The following is a 25,977-nucleotide window of genomic DNA, read 5'->3' on the forward strand; positions in this document are numbered from 1 at the left end:
TGAGCACTGATGTCCCGTGTCTTGCCCGCTACTGTTTTGTCCTGTTTTTGATAAATTCAGAATGTCACCTGATATATAAAAAGTCCGGAATTTGCCACACAGCACATGAATCTGCTCAAACACATTTCCATTTAATTCACATAACCCTTGGCTGTTTAATTTATTCACAAATTTTTTTTTTTTTTTAAAACACTTCAGCAGTTGTAGACCCAAAGGATCTCTTTGTATTCTTGTCTTTCTGATGCCTTGTGTGTGTTTAGTTGTAAATAAGCAGAAATATGCTTGAAGTGTTCTCGAAGGGACTCCATTTAATCAGTTTTATTACTTAAGCCTTGCATATTTAGAAGTAATTAGGGTACACTTGACTCTTGCTGGAGGGTGTAAATGCTGGCTGGTGTCTTTGGATTTTGAATGTGTCTCATGTAGGGTATGTGTATTTGTGGATGTGGCTGTGTGGGTGTGTGTGCATTTCTATGTAATCTGCTGGTTGTATATTTTCCCTGCAGTGAGTGTTCCTACTAGGCGACAAGAAAGGAGGATGAATGTGCAGACCTGTGCAGTGTAATGTTTCCCCTTCACTGCTAATTAAGAAATGTGGTTTTCAATAAAAATGTGATGACAATGTTTTTCTATTAAGTCTGTGCTCTTTTCATGTATTTTTTTTTTTTGGGTAACACAACGCAACCAGAACTAAAAACCTTCATGCTTTTGATTTTGTACATCCTGTATGTGGAACCACCAAGCTGGCAGATGGAGAGGAGCATAGCAGTCTGGCTGGGGTGTAGCGCGTGATCAGCTCTTGTACATACCTGGGCGCGGTTCCATTGATGCTTTTGTAGGCCGTAACCAGTGTTGAATTTTTCGCGGGCAGCTACAGTAAGTCATTGGGGAAAGATGGGGGGTGGTGGTATATGGGAATACACGTTATTGTACTGTATTGTAAATTGCTTTAAAGTTGTAGCCCATACCTTTACTGGAAAGCACCTTGAAGAAGCTACTTTCAATGGACAGTGTAAAAATGAATATGCCATGTGCGTTTTACTAGCGGGTTGTCAAACGCAGGGTTTGATTATTAGAATGCAAAGAAAGCAATTCCCGTAATTGCTAGACTCCCTCAATGGGCATAACCCCTCTGCTGAGCCATTTGTCACAATTGAATAGTAAATCACACAAGGCTAGCTATAATGGTACTGCCCTGCAACAGATTTTTACCACTTCAAGTTTTAAATCAAGGCTTTGACTTCAGTTTTCAGAACTTAAACATTTTTACTTAACATCTCTTTATTAGAAATCGATTGTCACGATTTCTGAGATACTGATGTGGCACTCGGTGTTATGAAAGCTGCTATTTTCAATTGAAATTTCTGTTCTTATCCCACATTTGAGTCTAGAGCTCAATATGGAAATAATATTGTAAAAGTGAAGTTTACTGGCAAGTCCAAATTGTTACAAGGGCAGAACTCTTCACCGAAGGCCCAGCAGCAGTAGAGCGACGTGTGCGGGTGGGGTGACCAACTGGATGATGAACTTTTACCAAGTGTTACAGCATGAATATTGTTAACATACCAGGTACTGCAGCTGTGACAAAAATTGCTATTTTTGTAGCAATTCAAATAATTTCAGTCAGTCATACTCATTCATTGTGACAGTACACGTCACGTGACTTTGGATACAGGTGTGTGAGAACCATAGCAATATCTCTGTCCCGTCGGAAACTCTGCAGTATCTGTATTTATTACACTAATAATGATTATTAAAAACTAAATTGTTCTTGTTAAATTTCTGACGTTTACGGGACATAAAGGTACGAGCGCCTCGGCGCAGCGCTGAACCACCGGAAGTGTGAAAGTCGGCGGGGGGGTCACGTGACGCGTCTTTCTTCCGGTCCCCACACACACACATACATACACACACTCACTGGGCAGGACGCTTTTCGGCTTGTCGCAAAACATTTTACAGCGGTTCATCATGGACGTACAGTGAGTAAAAGTTCGTACCAGAGCGTTTGTTTCTCCTGCGTCAAGTTTGAGAGCGACGAGTTAAACAAGTGAGGGAAGTTTCGCTCTTCTGACGACTTTTAGCGCTTTGAGCCGCGGAGCTGCTGTGTGTCAGTGAGCAGCCGGGCGCGCGGCTAAGCTAACGTGGCACAGAGCGGAGCGGAGCGGCAGGCCCAGACACCGTCCCTCCCCCGCCACGTTAGCGTACTAGTAGTGTAGTACTGTACCGTACTGTACCGTACCGTACTGTCCCCTCCTCTCCTTCCCCCCCCCGACCCGTTCGCGCTGCACACGATGATGGTGGAGCCGCTGTCCCTCGTCGCCGTTTCCCTGCTCGTCGGGGCGCTCGTCATCCTCGTGGCCGTGGCGCTGTCCGGCGGGCGGAGCGGGGAGCGAGCGGAGGCACCCGGGGGACACGGTGAGTCCGCAACGATCGAACCCCTCAAAGGACAAGCGAAAGTGGCCTGGGCCACCGGTCGGAAGGCCGGGCACGAGTCGAGACGCGCGCCCAGCACGTGGCTGCGGACCCGGGCCGGTGTGGTCGTGGTCGTTGAGCGTCACGTGACATTCCGGGAAAGCGCGTGCACACGTGGCCTCCCTTCCTCCGTGCGTCCGTCCGTGTCTTTGTATCTCGCCGCCCTGCTCCGTCCCCGCCGTGTCCCCACCGTCACTGCTGTTACATCATGTGATGTGTTCGCTCAGGTGTCAGTCGTTCCCCTACCTGTCCTTGTGTGGGGTGTGGGGCTCTTTTCTGTGAGCTGCTGGGGCCCGGGGACTGAGCAAGGGGTCCTGTTCGAAGGGGATCCGCGTCACCTCTCTTTCCGTCGCCCTCCCAGCCGAGGAGAACGGAGCGAAGGCGCCTCCCTCCAAGAAACAGAAGCCGCAGCAGCGCCTTCGCAAGGAAAGGCCACAGCATCAGTGCTCCTTCGCGCACCCGCTCCTCGCATCCTCCTTAAAGGCAAGTCCGAGCGCGTGGCGCGGGGACGACGGACTGCCGGCGCCTCTGCTCGGCGTCGGTGTCATGGGCTTACTTGACATGCACTTTCAGTCCTCTGCTGCCAACTCCTCCCGTGCTCCAGGGCCACACTGGCAACGTGACCTGCCTGGACTTCAGCAGCAACGGGAAGTATCTCGCGTCCTGTGCCGACGACCGGACCGTCAGGATTTGGAGCACCAAGGACTTCCCGGAGCGCGAGCACCGCTGCCTGCGGGCCAACGTGGAGCTGGACCATGCCACTGTCGTCCGCTTCAGCCCTGACTCGCGGTATGTGTGGGAAGACCAGCATCCGTCAACCTTTCGCTGATCTTTCGGACATGCGATGTAGTACGATGCTCTTCGGTGCCGCCGCCCCCCCTCCAAACTAATCTCCTTCTCAACTGTTAATGCAGAGCCTTCATAACCTGGCTGGCCAACGGAGAGACCATTCGCGTGTTCAAGATGAGCAAGAAGGAGGATGGCTCTATGAACTTCAAAGTTGCCGCTGAAGACTTCCGCCAGAGACATAAGGGCAACGTTATCAATATTGGAATCGCAGAGACCGGTGTGTGGATTGGAAAGGGGCGTGGCGTGCGCGTCACTGCCAAGTGGCTCCGTAGTGTGTCGTCATAGGTTTAATGGCAACGTCTTGTAAATAATACACCGCGATCAGCTTCTGGTTCGTCGGGGCGGTCGTTTCAGAGCTGAATAACTGAGACTGCGCACCTTCGGCAGAGTAATTACATAAAGTATTAAAATAAGAATGTAACAATAAATGTTTTACTGCAGGAAGCTGACCCGATACTTTGGAAACGGTACAGTGTTTAGGAGCTGTGTCCTTCATCAGACGGAAACCCTAATGCATCACATTTGCTCTAGGAAAGTTCATCATGACTGCATCCACTGACACCACCATTCTGATCTGGGACCTCAAAGGGGAGGTTCTCGCCTCCATTAATACCAACCAGATGACCAACTCGTATGCTGCCATCTCTCCCTGCGGCAGGTCAGCGAGTGGCCCCCGCCAGCCAGACACACGGAGGCCAGCGACTGTAATGACTGTGCATGAAGCTGGAACTTTTAAACGTTGCAAAAATCCTAATGCTGTCATATTTTGCAATGCGCTCTTTCTTGTAATCGAAATAATGGCTTAACCCCCTACAGGCCAAATACAACTTTCTGTGTTTCATTTCTAACGTAAGAATGTGTTGGCAGAACGTAGAAAAGGCCACCTGGTATTGTAGTGGCTAAGGACCCACGCCTATTACTTGAATTATAACTATAACTTTGGCTGCGTTCAGAGAAAGGTGGCTGCCGATGTGCTGTCGAAGAAGGTCCTCAATAGTTGCTCCAATAACATATTTAGGAGTACAAATGGTAAACAATGAAATGACCAGAGTGTGGTATTCAACGTGTCGCTCCGTGTCCATCTGAGCAGGTTTGTGGCCTCCTGTGGGTTCACCCCTGACGTGAAGGTGTGGGAAGTGTGCTTCGGAAAGAGTGGCGAGTTCAAGGAAGTGGTGCGCGCGTTCGAGCTGAAGGGCCACTCGGCAGGCGTCTGCTCCTTCGCCTTCTCCAACGACTCCCGCAGGTTCGAAGCATATCGCGTTGCTCGGTGTCGGTGTCACCGATGCTGTCTTTGTTGGTCCTACCCAGCTTTTTGCATGCGGCCTATTTAGGATGCACCGAAAGAGTTAGGGTTAACGGAAAACTTCTTCCGGTGATATTTACACTGTAAACTTTAACGTAAACTTCCACATAAAAACTTGTTATATGCAACTTATATTTTATGCACGTGTCACCTCCTTTCTGAAAGAGTGCAGTCATTCATTCTAAACTTTGGCATACAGTTTAAATGTAGTGTTACAAGTTCTCATTAACAGTTTGTACCATCCAGCTGTTACTGTATTATACCGTGATTTACACTTCTGAGAAGCGAATGCCTCACGAACTGTGCTAAATTTGTGCGAATCCACCAATGCAGAATGGTGACGGTGTCCAAAGACAGGACGTGGAAACTGTGGGACACGGATGTGGAGTACAAGAAGCAACAGGACCCCTACTTGCTGCGGACTGTTCCGTGCCACGTGTCCGAAGGCAGCCGAGTCGCCCTGTCCCCAGACGCACGCGCGGTCGCCGTTTCCAGCGGCTGCGGCGTGGCCGTGTTCGGCGCTGCCAGCGGTGAGCTGGAGGAGGAGTTCCGTGACGTGCACGGCGAGGCGGTGACGGACCTGAGGTTCGACGTCGGCAGCCGCTACCTGGTGTGCAGCGGGGACCGCGTCATACGCGTGCTCCATAATGCGCCGGGCTACCGGGCCACCGTCAGGGACATGCAGGCCTTGCTGAAGAAGGCCTCCAACGAGGCCATGCGCCAGAGGTTGCAGCAGCAGATCCAGGAAGCCCAGAGCTCTTTGGAGAACATCTTAGCCAGGCCGAAGGACTGAGCGCCCGGGTCTGTCGCTCTTCCTGCTGATTTTAAGACAATAAATAATGGTGCATTTCTAGTAAAATCGCCTACGTGTTTCATTTTTTTCTCAAGATTCCTCGGAACTGCAAGTGACAGCGGCCAGCTTTTAATTCGGCACCTTCTAGGAGTTCGTGCTGTTTCATTCTTCCTTTCATTCCTCTTTTACAAATGATTTGTGTTTTGCAAGATTTTAAAGGGGAACAGTGGGCTGCCTTGGGAGAGAACGGAAACCCACACAGAGATTATAAGTTATTAAGAGAAAGAAAGTAGCCCGCAAGACACGGCTAAGAATACTGTACATATTTCGCGCTCTTTCCACCTGTCACTACGTTCGTCGCTTCTAATATTTTACATAATGTGGCTGCTGGGCTGCCGCGCGCTGTCAAACGCGAAGCGATCATTTGAGGAAGGAGCCACGTGGGAATGGGGGGCGGGCGTTCCGGCGCGGGGCCACGTGAGGCAGTGGGTGGTGTAGTCTCGCGAGATCCCGAGACCGGACAGCGAGACCGAGTGTCGGTCGGAGTGGCGAGAGGGGAGAAAATAGAAGTAATATCGAGCTTCAAAATGTCTGGACGCTCAGTTCGTGCCGAGACCCGGAGTCGTGCGAAAGATGATATTAAGAAAGTGATGGCGGCCATTGAAAGAGTGCGGAGATGGTAAGTGAGAACAAAAGGCGGAACTGCTTTCCATTGTGCGAGAGAAATATCTCTAAACATTCCCGAAAGAGAAACTTCGGCGACACCAGCGGGGCGTGGCTTGCGCGCTTAGCGACAGGTGAGTGGCATGAAAGGCAGCCAATGGCGTGCGGCGTCGAGCCGCGTCCCAGGAGACGAGTGGCTGGTCAACGGAGGGCCGGACCGAACGGCGCGTTGTGAGAGGCTGGTTGGCGGCCGTGACGCAAAGCACGGGTGTCTGCGGTTCGAGACACACACACACACACACACACAGACAGACAGGCATATGGGTGTGTGTGTGTATACATATACATATATATACATAGATCGATATATACATACTACGTACGAGTTGCGGCGCGATTGGCTGCAGCGCCGTCTAACTACTAGTCTCCGCACGCGACATTCAGCCAGTGTCTGTGTCTCTCGGCGGGCCACAGCACAGGCTACCCGACCGACCGACCCCGGTGTGTGTGTGTGTGTGTGTGTGTGTGTGTGTGTGTGTGTGTGTGTGTGTGTGTGTGAGAGTGTGAGTGAGTGAGCGAGTTCAAGTTGTGCCTCAGCCTTCGAGTGACGGGGGGGGGGTTCGTGCAGCGTCCGGCTACAGGACCGGCGCGTGGCGACACGTGTTGGCGACCGGAAACCGGGCGGGAAACACACACACACACACACACACACACACGCACACACCCTTGGCCCGCTGTGCGCCTCTGCAGTAGAATAAACGTCTGCCATGTCTTTGTCCGCCAAACACTGCAGCGGTGCCGCAGACGGACATTTACTCCTTTCGTGTGTTTGTGTGTGTGTGTGTGTGTGTGTCCGCTGGGAGCCCTTGCTCCTTTTTGGTCCCTTAACCCCGATGAGAAATGTAAATTGCCACGATTTCTCCTGGAAAAAATAAAGGGAGATGTGGAACAAAAATTGTCTCCTAAGTGTGTGAAAATTCCTCTCTCATAGGTGTGTGTGTGTGTGTGTGTGTGTGTAATGTCGGTCGTCCAAATGGACATTTCTACTTGTGTTTCCCCTCAGTCCTCAGCAGCAGTGCGAGCGCAGTGCCCCGTCGGAGGTCCGGAGTGCGAGACGCGGTCCCCAATTGGCCTCGCCCGCCACGTTTTATCATGCGAAGAAATGGCGGGAAGGAGATCGCTGCCTGTGTCTTTCACCGTGAAAAGCACGTGGACTCCGTGCCCTGGAGATTCTGCACGCGGTCGCTCGCCTTCGCTCTTTGATCCCACCTCCTGCCGCGGTGCCCTTGGGTCCCAACGCTGCGTCGATAAAGTACACTGACGGTTGTTATTTATGTGACGCTTTTCTCCAAAGCGACTGACCGTGTTGAGCTACTTCCAGTTATTTGTGCATTTATACAGCTGCGTAATTCAGGGTAAACGAAAGGCACCATGCTGGAGAAAAGTGCCAGCTCAGTGAATTAATACGAGTAATAGTGTGGAACGGGCTGTTTTAGATGTGCTTATACTGTGTTTACCGCAATGGAGGGCAGCGATTGGCTGAAACTGTCAGAATCACCCAGGGAATCAAGTACCTGCCGTGTAAAATGAGCCCGTAATTAGAGAAACGCACTTTTATGCCGCGAGCCGTACTCGTTTCTCGTCGCACGCGTCCTCATCGAAAGGGTCTTTTGCACTTGCGGGTTAGTGTGTAGCGGCAATCGGGTTGGTCGTCGCTCGCGAAACGTCGTTTTCCACAAACTTGAGCTCTGGCCCTCGAACTGAGTGCGTCCCGCTCAGCGAGGGGTTCGCGTTTCCTGGTACCTTTTACTGAAAGTCTCTCCACCAAGTGCTCGTCCCAGTAAAGTGTGTGCTAGGACAGAGTACCCCCCTCCACGCACACGCACGCTGCCAGTTAAACTCCTGCCATCACCGGCTGCACGCTGACACTTAAAACTCATATATATTGTGTAGTTCAGTTACTGTAGATTGTTTCCAAGCGTTAGAAAAGCACTGTAATGGAAAACTGTGCACTTGACTTGTCACCCAGCTGTTATTAACCCTTGTTTAGCTCATCGTTCCTCAACTTGACGGTCGTGTGGCTCTTCTCTCTGGCCGAAAGGAGCTCCGGTTTACTTCGTTGTACACCGTGGACACGTGTCACTCCGAGCCCGTTGTCGCTTCCGGCTGCTCTCGTCGGTCGCTCGTCCAACTGCTTCTAAGGACGGACTTGTCTCTCGGGGGACGTCCAGTCAGCGCGCAGACACGTGGTCGCCGAGTTATGGTTCAGAACAGAAAACGTAAGACGGAACATTCTGTGTGATGAACTTTACGGCATTGAAGGCGTTGAAGGGAAGCGGGACTGAAGCGGCTCTTCGGCCTCACCGCCGTTTGCCCTTTACGTACTACGGTACGCACACTGCAGGCTGCTGGTATTTTCAGAGTGACGTGTATTTAAAGTGAGTCGGTGAAACCGCGTCCCAGCGAGGTTCCGTGCAGAAACTTGTGTTTCTTCCAACAGGGAGAAGAAGTGGGTGACTGTCGGAGACACATCGTTGCGGATATTTAAATGGGTGCCCGTGGTGGACACGAAGGAGGTAGGAAACGTCACCTGTACTACGAGCGTTGTTCTTGCCAACTGCTTCACTGTGATGTCGGAAGAACACGAGCGCGACGACGAAACAAGGTGCCGCGTCGTCTTCCCAGCTCTCGTGACGCTTGTTGGACATTGTTTTCAGCCTCCTGTCCGGTTACCGTTCCTCAGAGGTGTTGCCCATGTTGTTGGCCGCCCGGACTTACACGCTCCATCGCTCCTGTGCATCTTGTCCTATGTGTCAGTGTGTGGGCGGGGTGGAGGCAGGTGGGGCACGTGGCTGCTGTCACAGGACGCCTCCGCAAACCACCATTAACGAAAATTTCCAGTCCCTTGGAGCAGAATTTGCGCTTTGCTGAAACTTTTCCCATTAGTGGTCTTCAGTGTTCACCTGTTCAGCTGTCCTCTTGCCAGCACCAAACGTGACCTTGCAGTTTTGTTACGGTACAAAATAAGGTAAACGTACATTTTGGACGACGCATATACTTCAGAGCGGCGCGATAGCGGAGCAGGACGTGGGTCGTGGGTGGACGTCACCTTCCCGACGTTAGTGACGGTCACTTCTGCCGGCTTCTTGTGCCCCGTGCAGCAAACCCTAACCCCGTTTCTTATTCCCAGGTACCATGAAGCGTTACTGCATTGCCCACCTTGACATGTTACTCTTGTGCTGCTATCACATCATTACAGTGAACTGTACCGTGTTTGTCGACAGTAAAACGGCTTTCCTTTGCTTCACGTGCAAATGTGCAAATGTTCCGTGAACAAGCTCTTGTCCCCCTGCGTGCGCTTGCAGAAAGACAAGAGCAAGATGTCCGGCGGGGCTGTGCGGGAGCTCAAGAGCTTCCCTGCGGACACGGCCTCGGAAGCGGCTCGCTCCGTCCTGCTCGACTTCCAGGGTAAGGAGCTCGTGGCTGTGTCCCGTCGTACCCTGTTGTACCCGTCATACCCGTTACCATTATATCCGTCACTCGTTGTACCTGTCACTTTTCATACTCGTGTGTGTCGTACCCGTCAGGCACTTATCTGTCCTCTTCAGAATCGAGACGAGCCTGACAACTTAAAGGCTCATTTTTGAAGCCCCCCAAGAAAAGGTTTGTCCGCTCACAGGTGTTCCTCACTAAGGTGCCTCGAGGGCTGGAGGTGTACCACGTGAGCTCATTAATATTCATACTGCTCATTATTTAAGCGACAGGGCAGACAGTGAGTGCTGACTAAAGTCATGGCAATTGTTCACTTCCCACTGGTGCACACTAGGTGGTCTAGCCATTAAACACTGTGATTTGTCACCTGGAGGTTACCGGTTCGAGCCCCGCTTCCTCCTCCTGCTGCAGTACCTTTGAAAATAATACTGTAAAATACTGAGCTGTATGAAAGGCTTCGGTGTTTCTAACTCTCCCTTTCGTTCAACGGCTAAGGATCGATGTGTAACGGTTTGAACCGGTGACACTTGCGATGTCGCAGGTGGGACTAGAAATAAGCCGGTCGCGCTCAGGACGTCTGTGTGACGAATCCCTTCGGCGCAAATATTGACGGTAAATGGAGGCGGAGCTAAAAACAAAGCGAAACGCTGAACTCATAGAAACAAAAGGAAGGATAAAGATGCTGTGGGATTCTGTTGGTACAGAACACAAGGCACAGCTGGTGGCGTCCAGCTCAGAGCCGCTGCCTTTGCTCCCAAGGCCACAGGGTTGATTCCCAGCTCCAGCCGTAGTACCCTTGAGCAAAGTACTTTACCCTGAATTGCTCCAGCAAAAGTGAGTATGCTGTACACGTGTGTGAATGAATAACTGTTAGTAGCTGAACGGCGAACGTCGCCGTGGAGAACAGTGTCGCGTACACGAATATGTGTGAGCGTACAGGTGCAGCAGGGAAGAGGAGTGTGTGGGGGTCTCTCCGAATGAGCCGTTTCACCCAAGCCGACAACCTTCGAGTTGCAGTAATGTGTCCGTGAACGCTATGCGACCTGCGCTCCGCACCATCCTGCTCTGTGTCCACATGCGTGTGTTCGCGTGTGATATTCAGCTTTACCGCAGACGCACGCCCTGTTTCCACCGCGTGAGAGTTGCCGTTGCGTGTTTGTCGCTGCAGACGAGAACAGCAACCAGAGCTCGCTGTCGGACACGTACCAGCCCAAGGTGGACAGCAGCAGCAACTCGAGCCCGCAGCCCAGCGAGCCGGTGAGCCCGGCCCACACCTGCGACTTCCGCACTGACGACTCGCAGCCTCCCACCCTGGGCCAGGAGAGCATGGAGGGTGAGGGCAGAAGGTCCCGTCGTCGTCGTCGTCTCGCAACGCTCTGCTTCGGTAGCCTCCCTTCGGCCTCCCTCCCCCTCTGCCCTCGAGTTTCTTCTGAGCTGCTTGCACACACGTGCCCAGCTGTGCGGCCGGCTCGTTTTTACTCGTGCGCCTGCCTTGATCGAAGGGTGCTTGGGGGGAGCAGGGATTCGAACGCCGACACATGAAAATGTGAAGGAAATGTGTTTTTCGCACAGAGCCATCTCTGCAGACGTGCGAAGTTGCGGACGAGCCTCCTACCCTGATAAAAGAGGACCTGCTGCCCCTAAGCGCTCAGGTAAAGGAACCATTTTTCTCGAAGGCTATAAGAAACGGGTGTGTGTGTGTGTGTGTGTGTGTGTGTGGATTTAGGGCTCCTGCCTAGGTCGCTACCTGAAATAAAGCAGCAGAGAGCAGCGATCCAGCGAATGGAGAGGAGCCTGCGGCTCTGAGCCACCCGACACATCTTTACTGGGTGGATGCGCACAAAGTGAAGCGAACCTGTTTTGCGCCGTCACTAAGCGTACACACCGCACTTGTCGTTTGGTTTGTTTCAGGAGGAAGAGGAAAGTTCTGGAGCGCCGCCACTTAAAAGAGTGTGTACCGAGCAGAACTCGGTGCTGCAGGCCACCTCCCTGAGCTAGCGGGGGGGGGGGCTCAGCCGCTCCGCTCGTGGGAGTGCTGTGTGTCCACCCAGGAATGGCTGCGAAGACGACACGTCGAGGACCAGACACGTTTGGCCGGACAGACGTTGTTATTGACCCGACCTGACCCGACCCGACCCGACCTGACTAGCTTGTACTATCTATCTCCTGCAGATGTTGCATTTCTGTGCGTAATTCGCAGACGCTGACATGATCTTCTGGTGGCTGTTCAGTTGGATTCTATACCAAAAAGTGTGTGAGAGAGCGCGAGAGTTGTAGATTGAAAAAAAGAAAAAAGAAAAAACACGTTGCTGACAGGTGCTGTCAGATGGGTAAATGAGTTTGATTATGTGAGCTTGACTTTTCATGTCCTTTAATTGGAGTTACTATGACGTACTACACTGAAGGTAGCGCTTCATGTTGTCGATCCTTTGTGTCCGCAGTATATGCATCAGGGTCTTGATGTTATTGGCAGTTTATATGAACCTAGTACAAAAAAGCCATGCTCGGTGTTGTATTGTCCAACTTTTCTTGGTTAAGCCTTGAACTGAACTTCAGTGTGGAGACATTGTATATGCATGTAAATGATTGACATTACGTTGTTGCAAATGAGGTAAATTATATTTTAATTATTACTGGTACAATGAAAGATACTCATTTCCACACGTTGACTTATCCAGGCAGTACATGGAGGTGCAGCACAAGCAAACAAATTTCGCACGAGAGATGCTTCACAGGCCGCCTTTCTAGGTGCCCTTCATTTGCATATTTGTGCTAAACAAGTTACAGTTTGGTGTTTGATATGCTTTAATTGCGCTTCGTTCTTTGTGTAGCTTGGGCCGCCTAATTCGTCCCACTAATATAAGGACCGTCGAGAGTTGGTTTGCATTCAATATGAGTTGTCCAAAGTGGGTGGGTGCGTGCGTGTGTATCGCCATTCAAAACAACCATTTCATTAGTGGGGTAGTTATTTAATTCTTTGGTGTTTCCCCTCTATGCCAAATTAGCACGCTCTTATTTTTTTTGGGGGGGTGGGGGGGTTGGGTAAATCGCTTGTTAATAGTAAAGTGCTGTGATTTCAGACCCAGAGCAGAGACGCTGAGTGCCGTCGAGAGTCACTGTGCTGCTCCTCATGCCAAACGGTGATGTTTTGAGCTCTGAATGCAGAAGGATTCTGTGAATTCCTGGGCTCTTTCACAGCACTTACTATCCAGATGAGTATTTTTAAAGATCTTTCTTGTACTGACAATCATATTTGCACCCTGGAATGTTGGAGAGAACAGCTTTTGTTGTGTGAATGGATGTGTAACATTTAATCTGTATAATGTGTGCTTAAGCGTTTTGAAGGATGAACAAGCAAACGGGTTATTTCCTGGTTATTGTGATGTTGGTGCCACTCAGTCCCTCCCTTTTGTGCCCTCAGTCTGAATGTGATGGAACATGTTGACTTCTAGAGACCGGGACACATTGTACTTTCCTCTCACGCGTGGCTGCCATGACGTGTGTGTGTGTGTGTGTGTGTGTGTGTGTGTGTGTGTGTGTGTGTGGGTTCTGTACTTGTAGCGCCACAAGATGTTTGAAATCCACAGCTGGGAGTTGCAAAGTGTCTTTAGCGGAGCATGGGCAGCATCCCTCCTGGGCCCTGCTGGTGTCCGTTTAGAGCCTCCTCCTCCTCCCTGTCCCGCTGGTCACAATTCAGCCGACGCATCGCCAGTCGTCGGCTTACAGGGACCTACGTCTCTCAGCTCATTGTTACTGAAAGGAAAGGGGTATGACGGAGGTGCTGTACGCCGGCCCGCCTCGGCCTGGTTGCCGGTGAAGTACTGAAGCCGGACGAGACGACTGGCGTCCAGTGAACTGGAAGCGAGTCGCGCTCGTCGAAGGAATCGACGCAAGAGCCGCGAATGTATTGTACTTTGAAATGTGTGGGAGCGTCATCCTCTTTCCAATCACGTGTTCCTGCTTTGAAACGTGTGAGCGGCGCTGCTCGCGATGCGTACCGTCACGATGCGCAGCTTCTGCGTTCGTTCGGCTCCATCCCTGCAGCGCCGAGTGTCACGCTTCGGTCACTAAATGTTTCACGCGCTTCCTCACGGCCGTATTTCTCACCACGCTGTTGCAACATGTTCTGTTTGGTCTCTGGAATCAAGTGTGTCTGTCCTGTACCCACAACAGGAGGGCCTTCGGGCAACTATTTGTACAAACTATTTTGTCGGATGCTGAAAAGTATTTTACTGTAACTGAGCACAACAAAGACTTTTATAAAGTAATATGCATTTCGAGTGACTTTGTGACCGTGCCTTTGTCACGACGCGCAGCACTGCACCGTGCGGGTCGGGTGGGGGGGGGACTGCGGAGCTTTTGTTGCCAAGCAGCGGGACGCTCGGTTTGGGGAAGGAAGTGCTTTACGGCACAGTCGCAAAGAAGGTGCCGTAAAGTGGGCGGAGCGGCCGCACTACGCCTGCGGTGAGTCGGTGAAGCGCAGTTACCTTAACCGCGCAGCGGCGCCGCCTCGTGCCGCCCGATGACACGGACAAGATGGCGGAGCGCTGGCGCGCGGACTGCCCCGAGGCCGTGTACCGCTCGCGAGACGCGCTCGCGAACCTGCGCCTCAGGTAAACGTGCAAAAAAGTGAAAAAGAAAAGAAAATGTAAGAAATTAGGTGGAGAAGCCGCTCAAAGGTCAAGTTATTTTGTTTGAAAATCACCTGTTAAGTTGTGAACCGCCAGTGAGTAGTGCACAGCACAGCGCGAGACAGAGACTGCAGCTTCAGTTTTTTCAAATACTATCAGATGTGCCTGTGTGTGTCGTGTTTACAGGACTCAGATCAGGAGAAGGAAAATACTAGTAAATTTAGTAAAATGAGATGAGCGAGAGCTTAAATTTATTGAATTCTTGTGTTTCATTGATTCCGGCTTTAGTTATCATAAACTTTATCAGACACTTTACTTTTTCTCCGAAGCGACTACAGCTCACAGAAATACAACGAGTCACTCAGTACATCACTCACTCTCACTCACTCACTCACTCACTCACTCACACGATGAGGCGAAACTTCACAGGATGATTTGTGAACCGTTACGTAGCGCAGGCTGTGGGTTCGGGTTCGGGTTCGGGTATCGGACCGCGGAGAGATGACCACACGCCGGGTGTCAAGTCTGTCACCTTAGACTAAGTTTCTGTGTGTCCGCTCTAGTACTTGTACATTGTTCATTCACATACTGCTTTTCTCCAAAAAGTAGCGTTAATGCAGAGTTACTAACCCCTTACAGCTGCCGGGTCATTTGTACTGGAGTAATTAAGGTAAGTACCTTGTTCAGGGTACTACACAGGCTGCAGGGGGATTCGAACCTGCGCCCGTTGGGTCCAAAAGCAGCACGTGTGACACTCCACTGCCTGCTGACTCACTGTCGCTGTTCTGCTCTGCCTCCGGTGTACATTTACTAAGAGTTATTAATTTATCAGACACTTTTTGTCCACAGCGACGAACATCTCATCGAAAACACAATGTGTTCATTACATTAGGCTAGCAGGAAGACGCATTTAGATACAGACGTGCAGTTTGTTCCTACCGTATGAACCGATAACCGATGTTCATCACACGAGTAGCTGTGTAAAACTCAACATGAACGCTTCCTGATCACCTTCTTACTGGTTTTTTTTTTTTTTTTTTTTTTTTTTTTTTTTTTTTTTTTTTTTGGGAGATACACAAACATTTCAAGTTCAGGTTGTTTGTATTGTCATTCTTCTATATACCTCGTATACAGTGGAACAAAATGTAATTTCTCCGGAGACCATGGGGTGCAACACAAACCAGGAGTACAGGACAGTAAATAAATACACAGGACAGGACAGGACAGACAGGACATGGGCACCGACATGGGCTGTGAAGTGTAGGCAGTGTGTGTAGCGTATGGAGTGATGCTGGGTTCGCGGTTTGGCTGTGCCAGGTGATGTTGGAAGACAGCAGGGTGTTGAGTAATCTGACTGCGTCAGGGAAGAAACTGTTACGGAGTCTGCTGGTGGTGGCACGGATGCTCCTGTTCCTTCTGCCAAATGGCAAAGAGTCTGTCAGGGGGTCGTCCACGATGCTGGTGGTTTTGCGGATGCAGCGGTTTTTGTGTGAGGTCGATGGTGGGTAGAGGGGCTCCGATGATCTTTTTATATCCTCGATCATTTACATATCTTACGGGAGTAGCTACATAAAGGATTGATCCAGGCGTGATCTTAAAATTATAGCGCATGAACATTTACACCTTACATGAACTTAAGAGATGATGGGCGGAGTGAGTCTGGGAGAGGTGAGTTTTCAGACCCTTTTTCAATGTGGACAGAAACTCAACAATTATCAGTGATAAGGGGAGCCAGAACCAAGAATCTCCATGCTTTACCTTTTGTGCATGGGACCACCAAGTGGGCAGATGTGGAAGAGCATAGCAGTCTGCTTGGGGTGTAGCGAATGATCAAATTTTGTAGATGTCTGAGAGCAGTTCTGTCGATGCATTTGTAGGCTATAACCAGTGTCTTAAATTTGATCGAGGCAGCTATAGGAAGCCAGTGCAGAGAAATGAGTAGAGGAGATGCGCGAAAACACTTTGGCAAGTCAAATTTATTTAGCAGACACTTTTCTCCAAAGCGACTTCCAATGAACTCTATGTAGTGTTACCAGCCCACACACTTTATTCACCACGGTGACTTACACTGCTAGATACACTACTTACAATGGGTCACTCATCCATACATCAGTGGAACATACTCTCTCTGTCACTCACACGCTATGGTGGAACCTGAATAGCATGTCTTAGGGAGGAAACCAGAGCACCCGGAGGAAACCCACACAAACGCAAGGAGAACATCCAGACTCCACACAGACTTGAGTGGGGATCGAACCCACGTCCTCTCGCACCACCCAGGTGCTGTGGCACCGTGCCAAACACACTTTATAAAGTGGTATTCTGTATCAGCCGTAGAGGTTTGACGGATGTTGTGCAGGATGTATCCACAGGTCTGAGTTGTGGCTTCTATGTGCTGAGAAAAAGATAGACTTGAGTCAGTTGTCACTCCCAGACTCTTAGCTGAGAAGGGGGGCAAAATGAGTGAGTTGTCCAGTTTGATCGATAGATCGTGACAGGAGGACAGGCCAGCTGGGAGGTGAAGGATCTCTGTTTTAGAGAGGTTGAGTTGTAGGTGATGATCAGATATCCATGCAGAGATGTCCGACAGGTAGGCTGGCAGCAATGCATGTGGAAATATTTGATGCTTCAGGTGGAAAGGAGGGGAAGAGCTGACTATCATCAGCGTAGCAGTGGTATTTGAATCCATGGGAGGTGATGACCGGACCTACGGAGGAGGTGTAGATGGAAAAGAGAAGAGGACCCAGTACCGAGCCCTGCGGGACACCGGTTGAGAGAGGCAGAGAAGAACGAGAGCTCCGCCAGACCACTTGATAGGATCTGTCAGATATGTAGGTAGGACTCAAACCATCTTAGTGCTGTTCCTTTGATCCTAAGCTGGCTAATAGAGAAGAGTAGAATTTGGTGATCGACAATGTCGAATTCTGCAGACAGATTGAGGGTATGAGTACTGAGGAGAGGGACGCCGTTATAGCCGACCGAAGAGCATCAGACGCCGCTAGAAGCGCCATCTCCGTGAAGCGACCAACTTTGCAACCAGACTGATATCCATCGAGGAGATGGTTCCGGGTGAGGAATTCAGATGGTTGATCACAGGCTGCCCGCTCTAGGGTTTTAGACAGGAAGGAGAGGAGGGAGACTGGCCTGTAGTTTTGGACTGAGTTAGGATCCAGAGAGGGTTTCTTTACCAGATGTGAAATGAGAGCAGTGTACTTGTTACACTGCCTCCGGCGTACTTGTTAGGGCCCCACGCTGATGCAGTGCTTCATCATCAGTAGGAACAGGACAGAACAGCACTACAGTGGACAGAAAGGTGTCCAGCTTTTACCAAGAATCTGGGGAAATGTCCTCACACTTTTGACAAGCTAGGTGCATCGTGAAAATTAGTTCCTGTTTCCTTCACAGAAGTAGTCCCCCAGCATTGTTGTTCTTTTTGGAAGTGCTTATATTCAACCTTTGAATTGACTGACCGTTTCATAGTCCTGCATTCCAAACTCCCACAAATGCAGAAAGCTGGTGGAAAATTGGCTCGGAAGGGTACAGTATGGTTTGTCAGAGTACATCACCGAAGGCCTATGTGACACATGCGTCTCCTGCCGGGGTCGCAGGGTGCGGATCCAGCGGGTCACATCCAGCATGCTGTTCCCAGACCAGCTGGAGGAGCGAGTGGCAGGAGAGCCGGACAAGGGACTCATTGAGCTGGACACCTTGCGCAGACACACTCCGTCAGGTAGATCTTTGTCACACTCGGGTCACACCAGGCTCGTCTCGGCCTCACAGCAGCACTTTCACTGTAAAACTGCATTCCAGCTGTGGATGACCAGGAGGAGCAGGTGGTGGCGTGGCAGGAGAAGCTCTTCAGTCAGGTACGGCACATACGTGACGGCACACACATGCGTGCACAGAGTGAACAACAATTGTTCCTTCTCATGGACTCTGGCGCCTGATAGAAGAACCACACAGAGCAGCTCATGGTGACACGGACCAGTCTCCCCTGAATCCCACTTTTCACCTTTGTTCAGTTTGAGGTGGATCTGTTCCGGACAGAATCGACATGTCAGAGCCCACTGGACCGGCAGTACCACCGGGACATTGTGGCTTTGGAACGGGCTGGAGGAAGACGCAACCAGCGCATCTTCACCTACACAGACTACGACCGCTGCACCAGTCTGGAGGAGGTTGTCTCTTTATCACTTTATTGTTAAATGACTCATTGCTCTTTATGGATTTTCACCAGATCACTTAAGTTTTTATCCACCTGTCTATCTATCCATCCATCCTTCTGTCTGTCTGTCTGTTAGTGCATGTTCAGACATCAGTGCAGCTCACATGTCTGCTGCCCGGTGCCCAACAAACACTTCCGGTAGAATAATAATAATTCAACCTGACGTCGTATATTACCCATTTAAACAGCAGGGTAATTTTTTACTGGAGCAATTTAGGGAAAGTACTTTGTTCAAGGGTACTACAACTGGAGGTGCGATTTGAACCTATGACCTTTGAGTCCAAAGGTAGCAACTCTAACCACTGCGATACCAGCTGTCCCGCATTCTGCCAAGTACTGTTTCCATAGCAGGATAGTGTCATTCACCTTAGTCCTTTCATTGTGTTTGTCTTTGCAGCACTGTGCTCTATTGTGTGTGTGTTTGTGTGACAGCAGCACACTCAGGTCTTGACGACCTCGAACAAGTCGAGTCCCACCTTTCTGGCAGAGAGGATGGCCAATGTCAGACAGCGAAGACATGAGAGGCGTCACATGTGAGTTACGCCTGTACATTGCGGAGTGTATTAATCAGTACAAAACTGTTTTTTCCAAAGAATGTGCCTTTCCTTTGCTGGCGAAATAATGTAAAAAATGAGACACAAGTGTGACTTGCACAGGACGCTCACACACTCCTTTCTGTGCAGTGCAATGGATTTACTGCCAGCACAGGTTCCGCTCTACAGCGGACAGCAATTTTGTCAGAAAATAGATGCATGCAGGAAATGCAATTAGATAATGTAATAATGTGGAAATCATGTTTGTATGTTGGACAAGTGTGTAACTGGAATTGTCGCAGTAACTCGAGGAGCCAGAGAAGAGCGTTGCTCTTGCTCGCCGTGTTTCTAAAGTTACCCAGAAAGCTGGGCTGCTAAACTGGGTGAAACGGCCACTTGCTCCTGATGCTTGGTGTCCCTCTCCCTGGTGCTGCAAAGAGAAGGCCATGCATCCAAGTCTCGGCTGGTCACCTGGGAGCCCACGGAGGACTTTGTGAAGAACAGCCATGTGGTCAACACGCCTGTGCAGACCATGTACATCATGGCTGACCTGGGACCTCATGGGAAGTGAGTAGCAGTGCCAGCACACTGAGCCTGTGTGGAGGTTCCCCGCAAAAGTGGGACCATGTGACCCGTGGCTTTGTTTTCCAGACTGGGCCAGAAAGAGAACGAGTATGTCCTCTGCACCGTGAGGGCAGACAGCAACGGAGTGATCACCATCAAGCCAGACTTCAACTACAGCAAAGAGCCGTACAGGTGAGCGAGCTGTCGGCACGCTGTCATGTGCCAATAATAACGTGGGACCGTAAGTCAGTGTTTCTGTAGGGCTCTTCTCGCACAGTGACACAGGGTGCTGAACAAAAGTGTAAGACAAAGAAACAAATAAGACAGTTGACTATTTACTAGAGTAATATAGTACCCATGCAGTTATTAAAGCTGTAAGTATGCCTACTAACCCCCAAAGGGTTTTTCCTCCCTCGACTCTCAGTTGAGAGTTTTTTGCTCCTTTTTTGCTAAAGCTATAAGTATGTTTACTGGCCATGGAGGAAAGGAGCAAAAAACTCTCAACTGAGAGTCGAGGGAGGAAAAACCCTTTGGGGGTTAGTAGGCATACTTATAGCTTTAATAACTGTTGGTGCCAGTGGCTTCCCCACTAGTCAGCATGTGGTCACTTTGGGTTTCCGCTATTATCTATAGAGTCAGTTAAAGAGTATCAATAATACATTGACATTTACCTGGTGCTTTTCTCCAAAGCGACTTACAGTGTTCAAGTTACAGCTATTGCAAACTTACATTTATTTACTCAGTTATACAGCTGGGTGATTCTACTGGAGCAATTTAGGGTAAGTACCTTGCTCAAAGGTACTACAGCCAGAAGTGGAGATCGAACCGGGGACTTTTGGGTCCCAAGGTAGCAGCTCTATCCACTACACTACCAGCTGCCCACATAATATGTGCATTTATTCACTGGCTGTCTTCACTAAACGTGATGGTTATAATTACAATACATATTGAAAAAAGGCTGTAAGATGTTTATTTTACCGTTTATGCTAGAAAATGTGTAACATGAGGACCCAGTGTATGTGTACAACACAGTGGCGTCCACAAGTCAGACACAGGGCCCAAAAGTATCATATAAGGGTGCTATAAATGACAATAAGCCTTCGACAATGAGGGCACAGGGGTGGGGTGTGTGTGTCGGAGTTTGGACGGTGACCAGGCGGCGCTTTCCAGGGTGCTCACGAATGGAGAGAAGCGGGAGGTGTGGCTCCTCAGCCTGGAGAACGCATCGGCCGCCATCAGCCAGGAGGAGCGCGAGCGGGAGCAGCGCGTGTACCGAGACGTGAGTGCCCACACGCTGCCTAAATGCTCCCCACGAGTTAAAGCCACGGGCCACATTTGGTACATTGGCGAAGGGGAGCACCATTTCCCCTGCAACATGTCAGCACCGGGGTTTTGTAGCATGACTCTGACCAGCGCAGCCTGAGAGTGGCAGCACACCTGTGAAGGTGTTCCCGCAGAATTTACTGAACCTGTCCTACGCGTTCTTGTCCGCAGCTCTACGTCCGGCACAGAGACTACCTGAGCAGTCTGGTTGGCCAAGACTTTGAAATGGTGCGTATCGTGTGCCGTTCGCCTTCTCTCCACGTCTGCGTTAGCAAGCGCAGTCACCGTGAGCCCTGTCACTTTCCTGGAAAGTGGTCTCCGTACGGGGCCTCGACCGTCCCGCTCACCGTTTACCGTATTCACCCCAGTTGGTGCGGCATAACGGTACTCTGCAGTGTTCTTGTTCTCCGCAGTCAGTGTGTGATCATTACATGTCACAGCTTTATTGTTTTTTTTAATTAATACAATTTTTTTAAATGTGGAATGTAAAGGCATTCTGTGCTTCTGGTGTTCACCTTCCTCAATGGACAGCGTGCCAACGTTCCCTGCAGCCGCAGCAGGGTTTAAAGCTCACCAGCAGTGTCTCCCTCTCAGGCTGCTCCATTCCTCCGGTCGCGTGCTGTTGACTAACACACATCATCTCTTCTGATTCGTCTTCATTGGCTGGATCGCAATGGAACTGGATTTCCGCTCATTCGCACCGTCTCTTTGCGGACCTCGTAGCCACCGCCGGGAATCCTTCGCTTGCTGGTGAACGGGGAGGTTGGTGAGTACAGCTGCTCAGTGCCATGTTCTCACTGCACTCGATGCGTGGAGATGATCAGATCCTTGGTGATGAGCGCCCTCTCTCCATGTCCGCAGTGTCGGCCAAGGGCTACGAGTACGACGACCTCTACGTGCACTTCTTCGTGGAGCTGCCTGACGGTAAGGGGCCGCAGCGCGGTGTCGCTCACGCACTGTTTTCACAAGTCCACCTCAAGTTGCTCGTTCCTTATCGCGTTTGATTTTTCAGTCGGTTACTGAGAGAAGGAGCCCAAGTTCACCACGCTGCCTCTGTTCTCACGCTTTTCCCGGTGTCCCGGCTGCCTGTCCTCTGCAGACTGGTCTGCTTCTCCCCCACAGTCTCTCTCAGGAGTGACGCAGACGTGCCGCACGCGCACTTTGGGCAAGGTACGAGTCTGGTCTGATTGATGCTTCCGCCGGACTCCCCTCTGTTCCAGGACATGTCTGAATCCTGTTTCTCCCTCCCGGTGTGTTTGCAGGACAGCGTGGCCTTCTTCTGCCACCCGTTCAGCTTCGAGGCCTTCTTCAGGAAAGAGGATGAGACAGAAGGTGAGGAGATGACACTCGTTCTTCTCGCGAAACTCGATCGGCTTTGCTGTCATCACGATGGAAAATTCCAGCAGCATCTGCGTTCGCACCGTTTCTCGTTGTGGTGGGTCACAATTTTCCCTGAGCCGAAGGAGACTGGGGAGGTGTAGCATCAGAGCGTATGGGCCAACATGCTGCATCGTACCGTACGCCACACTGATGCCCCACACACCACTGCGTAAACTGCATTATTAGCCGGATCTAAGTGAGTTTGCAGTTTCGTGTCTTCGAAAATTGATTGCTCACATGTCAGTAACACAAGGTACCGGTGTACGTCAGGGCATACATGTTAGTGGCGTGTAGTTGTAACCTGGGTGACACACTACCACCAAGAGCTCTGGGAAACAGAAAAACACTGCAGTGTCTGAGCAAAATAGCAGCTGCATCACTCTTCTTCTCATTCAGGCTGCAGGAACATTGTATTTTACTCTCATTGTTTCCTGTATTAATTAGTGATCACGTGCATTCATTCATTTAGCAGACACTTTTCTCCAATGTGACATACACCTGAGAGAAAAATACAAAGAGTTCACAACGAGTTTTGTGTGTTCAAATGGTCACATGCAGGTACTGTATGTCTTCTCCAGCAGTGATGAGAACAGGAGATGTTTCACTGGGAAGTGCAGTTTGGGTGTGTGAGCCCTCCTCACCATAGTGTGAAGTGCGTGTAGCGATGAGCTGTGCTCTCGCTGTTTCGCAGAGTCGCTGCCCCGCTGGCCGGTGCTCTACTTTGAGGTTCTCTCTCTGGACCTGTGGCAGCGTTACAGGACCGAGGGCTACGGTTGCCTGGTGATTCCAGCCAGTCCCGGTGAGCGACCTGTGGGCTCCGACCCTCTGCGGGGGAGCAGCCCCTTTGCGCCACATCGTGAGGCCGAATGAAATTAGTACCCGAGCCGAGGAAGTAGTCTGCTTGTTTGGCAGAGCGTCTTTGTTTGAAATCAGGGTCTGTCAGCGTGGGTCTGATTGCTGCCCCGTTGTCCACTCAGGGTCACACACGCTGACCTGCTCCACGTGGAGGCCCCTGCAGGGTGGCACGGTGGCAGAGCTGCGGCGCTTCTTCATCGGCGGGTCCCCTGAGCTTGAGGACATGAGCTACGTCAGGGTGCCGAGCACCTTCAAGGTTTGCGCTCTTACTGTTATGATTATTATTAATGACCAGTATTTAGCAGACTCCTTTGGCCAAGGCTATATTTGCACACTAAGCTACATACAGTGATTTACCCATTTATACAGCAGGTTAATTTTACTATATCAGTTCAGGGTAAGTACCTTGATTAAGGGTGCTACAGTGGGAGCTGGGATTCAGGCCCTTTGCAGATAGCAGTGATAGCCCTGACCGCTATGCCACCTGCTGGCCCTCAGTGTCTCTGCCATTCCTCACTTACTGCTCACAGGGTTTACAGAAAGTGTTGATAGCCAATCACTGGCAAATTTCCATGAAAAAAAAGGAACACGGGAAGTTAATACTGAGTTGCACCTTTCTCCAAATTAAAGTGTAATTTAGTGTAGTATGATTAAAGGGATTTGCCAATAGCATTGTTATCACACGTCTGCAATTCCGATGTTGAGTAAATACTGCTAAACACAACAGTGCTAAGCACACCCTCCTCTGTGCTGCTCACACAGGGTGACCGTCTCAGTCGCTTCGGCTTCCGAACAGTGACCACAGGAAGTGTGACTTTCACCCTCCACTGTATGCAACATGCCAGGTGGGTGGATCCTGCAACATGACTTTTAATAACAAATAAATCGCTTTATCTTGAACATGGAGGAGCTTCTAACCAGCAGCAGGAGAGGGAAGTGAGACCATTTCCTTAAATGAGTATTACTTATTTGTCAAACTTATTATCATCATTATGACTGCTGCCAAAAGGGGAATTTTACACAGCTAGATATAATTTTGTAGCAGCTGAGGTGGAATAATTGTGTTCTAGGGGCACTCTTTAGGGCACAGGTGGTTTATAACCATTATGCATCTTGTTTTGAACAAACTCAAGTTATGAACACAGTGGGAATTGGAAGTATGTTCATAACTCAATTTGTCTGTAACTCAAAATTGATTTTTTTTTTCTTTTCTTTTTTTTTTAACCATGTCACAATCAGTAAAATCTAAAGAACACATACGTCCGTCCAGTTCCTAACAGATTAGGTTTCTTTATAAAAAAAAAAAAAAAAACTGACATTTATAACAAATGATAAAATCAGTTTTTATCCCACCTCCTGCTGCAGTGCCCTGATTGGCATATTATTCTTGAACTGATACTGAGAGAATTACCCTGCTGTATAAATGGGTAAATCAGTGCGAGTAGTTTTGGGAAAAAGTGCCCGCATAATCGGTAAGTGTAGATGAAGGCGGACATGTTCCCGTTTTGTTGAAGGGCCTTTGTGGACGCGGGAGTGTTGAATAAGAGGAGACAGAGTGTCCTGGACCAGCTGGGCGGCTTCAGCCAGCAGAGCTCTGTCCACGGTGTGCTAGGTGATGTCCCGCTGTCCGTCTTGCTCTGCACACACAGCGCTCCCATACGTGCTTTCCAGTGCCCGACACGCTCTGTGCTTCCTACTTTTGCCTTTTTGTGTAAAGCTTGTATTTCGTAACCGGCCTCGTGTTTCGCTGAATGCAAAAGGGACATTACAGCGGTGAAGGTCATGGCTGCGATGCATTCTCTCACCCCTAGTGCCGCCTCTGCCCGTTCACCAGGATGTTTTACCACACCCAGCGCTGCTGTGCACCTAGTTCCTTCATTGCTGTTGTCCTTCTGCTTCTGTGCAGAGGCTTTCGAGAGGGCACGCCGCCGCATGCGGGAGGCCAGAGAGAGTCTTCCCGAGGAGCTCATGGACACGAGCGCACGGCTCCACACCGAGCCCATGGTATGAACTCGCACGGCTGCCTCCTGCACCATACGTCTCGTAGGATCTCTGGCTCATCCCAAAGGACAGGAGGGTGTGTTCAAACGCAGCGGATAATTTCATAGCCTTATGTGTGTCCGTGTTCATTTCGTGAAATGCTCGCACGCTTTCTTGAACCAGATCTTCGGTGCTTCAGGTAGGCCGCTTGGATGCGTTCAGTGTGTTTAGTGTTTGTTTATAATAGCAATTTTTAAATAAGGATCTTTGTGTTATTACTTGAACTGATTTTGCAATAAATTTCTAGTGAAATTATGACTTTCCATTGGTTCCTCTATTTTCTGTTTTTAGTGATTTCTGTCATCTTGACATCTTTGGAAGCCTTTTTCATTAATCTGACAAAAAACATGAAGTCTACGTGTGTGTGTGTGTGTGTGTGTATGTGTGTGTTTCTAACTATTTTTACCGTGAGGCACAGTCTCTGGGTGTAGGTTACAAAAAGAACAAACCAACCAACCAATCAATTTCAATAACCGCTTGTCCCGAGCAAAGTCGCGTCGAGCTGGAGCCTATCCCAGAGACATCGGGCGCAAGGCACATCCTGTACGGGACGCCATTCCATCGCAAGGCAATGGCTATGCCTTGGAGTAGTGCACCAGTGAAGGAGCGTATATTCCAGAATCATACCTTTTTGTTGTGGCAAAGCTGGTAGTGCAGAGGTTAGAACTGCTACCTTTGGACCCAGAGGTCACAGGTTTGAGTCTTGCTTCCAGCTATAGTACCCTTGAGCAAGGTACTACCCCTAAGTTACTCCAGTAAAATTACCCAGCTCTATAAGTGGGTCAGTAGTTAGTAGCTCAACATTGTAAGTCACCTTGGAGAAAAGCATCAGCTAAATGAATAAAGGGTAAAGT

General features: G+C 50.0%; 3 protein-coding genes across 9 annotated transcripts; all 3 read left to right on the top strand.

The window, feature by feature from the left end:
• Nucleotides 1-1,878: 1,878 nt before the first annotated feature.
• Nucleotides 1,879-5,494, top strand: tbl2 (transducin beta like 2). The gene is made up of 7 exons (XM_029250003.1): nucleotides 1,879-2,415; nucleotides 2,834-2,955; nucleotides 3,077-3,261; nucleotides 3,387-3,538; nucleotides 3,853-3,979; nucleotides 4,412-4,564; nucleotides 4,958-5,494. Exons 1-7 carry the CDS (start codon nucleotides 2,292-2,294, stop codon nucleotides 5,415-5,417), a joined length of 1,323 nt encoding a protein of 440 aa, XP_029105836.1. The 5' UTR covers nucleotides 1,879-2,291; the 3' UTR covers nucleotides 5,418-5,494.
• A 433-nt stretch (nucleotides 5,495-5,927) lies between these two features.
• Nucleotides 5,928-12,577, top strand: bcl7ba (BAF chromatin remodeling complex subunit BCL7B a). 2 transcript variants are annotated; one of them, XM_018736345.2, is made up of 6 exons: nucleotides 5,928-6,096; nucleotides 8,581-8,656; nucleotides 9,446-9,548; nucleotides 10,741-10,956; nucleotides 11,145-11,224; nucleotides 11,484-12,577. In XM_018736345.2, exons 1-6 carry the CDS (start codon nucleotides 6,005-6,007, stop codon nucleotides 11,568-11,570), a joined length of 654 nt encoding a protein of 217 aa, XP_018591861.1. In that variant the 5' UTR covers nucleotides 5,928-6,004; the 3' UTR covers nucleotides 11,571-12,577. The 2 variants fall into 2 exon arrangements, with proteins under 2 accessions (XP_018591861.1, XP_018591862.1); XM_018736346.2 differs by having other exon boundaries at nucleotides 10,741-10,905.
• A 1,359-nt stretch (nucleotides 12,578-13,936) lies between these two features.
• mks1 (MKS transition zone complex subunit 1) lies at nucleotides 13,937-25,574 on the top strand. 6 transcript variants are annotated; one of them, XM_018736202.1, is made up of 18 exons: nucleotides 13,937-14,185; nucleotides 17,812-17,933; nucleotides 18,014-18,069; nucleotides 18,226-18,381; nucleotides 18,861-18,961; nucleotides 19,400-19,528; nucleotides 19,613-19,717; nucleotides 20,696-20,804; nucleotides 21,020-21,076; nucleotides 21,572-21,614; nucleotides 21,710-21,772; nucleotides 21,948-22,018; nucleotides 22,111-22,180; nucleotides 22,920-23,027; nucleotides 23,206-23,339; nucleotides 23,846-23,928; nucleotides 24,598-24,695; nucleotides 24,990-25,574. In XM_018736202.1, exons 1-18 carry the CDS (start codon nucleotides 14,109-14,111, stop codon nucleotides 25,091-25,093), a joined length of 1,686 nt encoding a protein of 561 aa, XP_018591718.1. In that variant the 5' UTR covers nucleotides 13,937-14,108; the 3' UTR covers nucleotides 25,094-25,574. The 6 variants fall into 6 exon arrangements, with proteins under 6 accessions (XP_018591718.1, XP_018591719.1, XP_018591716.1 ...); XM_018736203.1 differs by having other exon boundaries at nucleotides 18,864-18,961; XM_018736204.1 differs by lacking the exon at nucleotides 13,937-14,185 and adding exons at nucleotides 17,004-17,038; nucleotides 17,134-17,272 and having other exon boundaries at nucleotides 24,598-25,070.
• Nucleotides 25,575-25,977: the final 403 nt, after the last annotated feature.

This window comes from Scleropages formosus, chromosome 3, assembly GCF_900964775.1.
Source record: "Scleropages formosus chromosome 3, fSclFor1.1, whole genome shotgun sequence".
NCBI lineage: Eukaryota > Metazoa > Chordata > Actinopteri > Osteoglossiformes > Osteoglossidae > Scleropages > Scleropages formosus.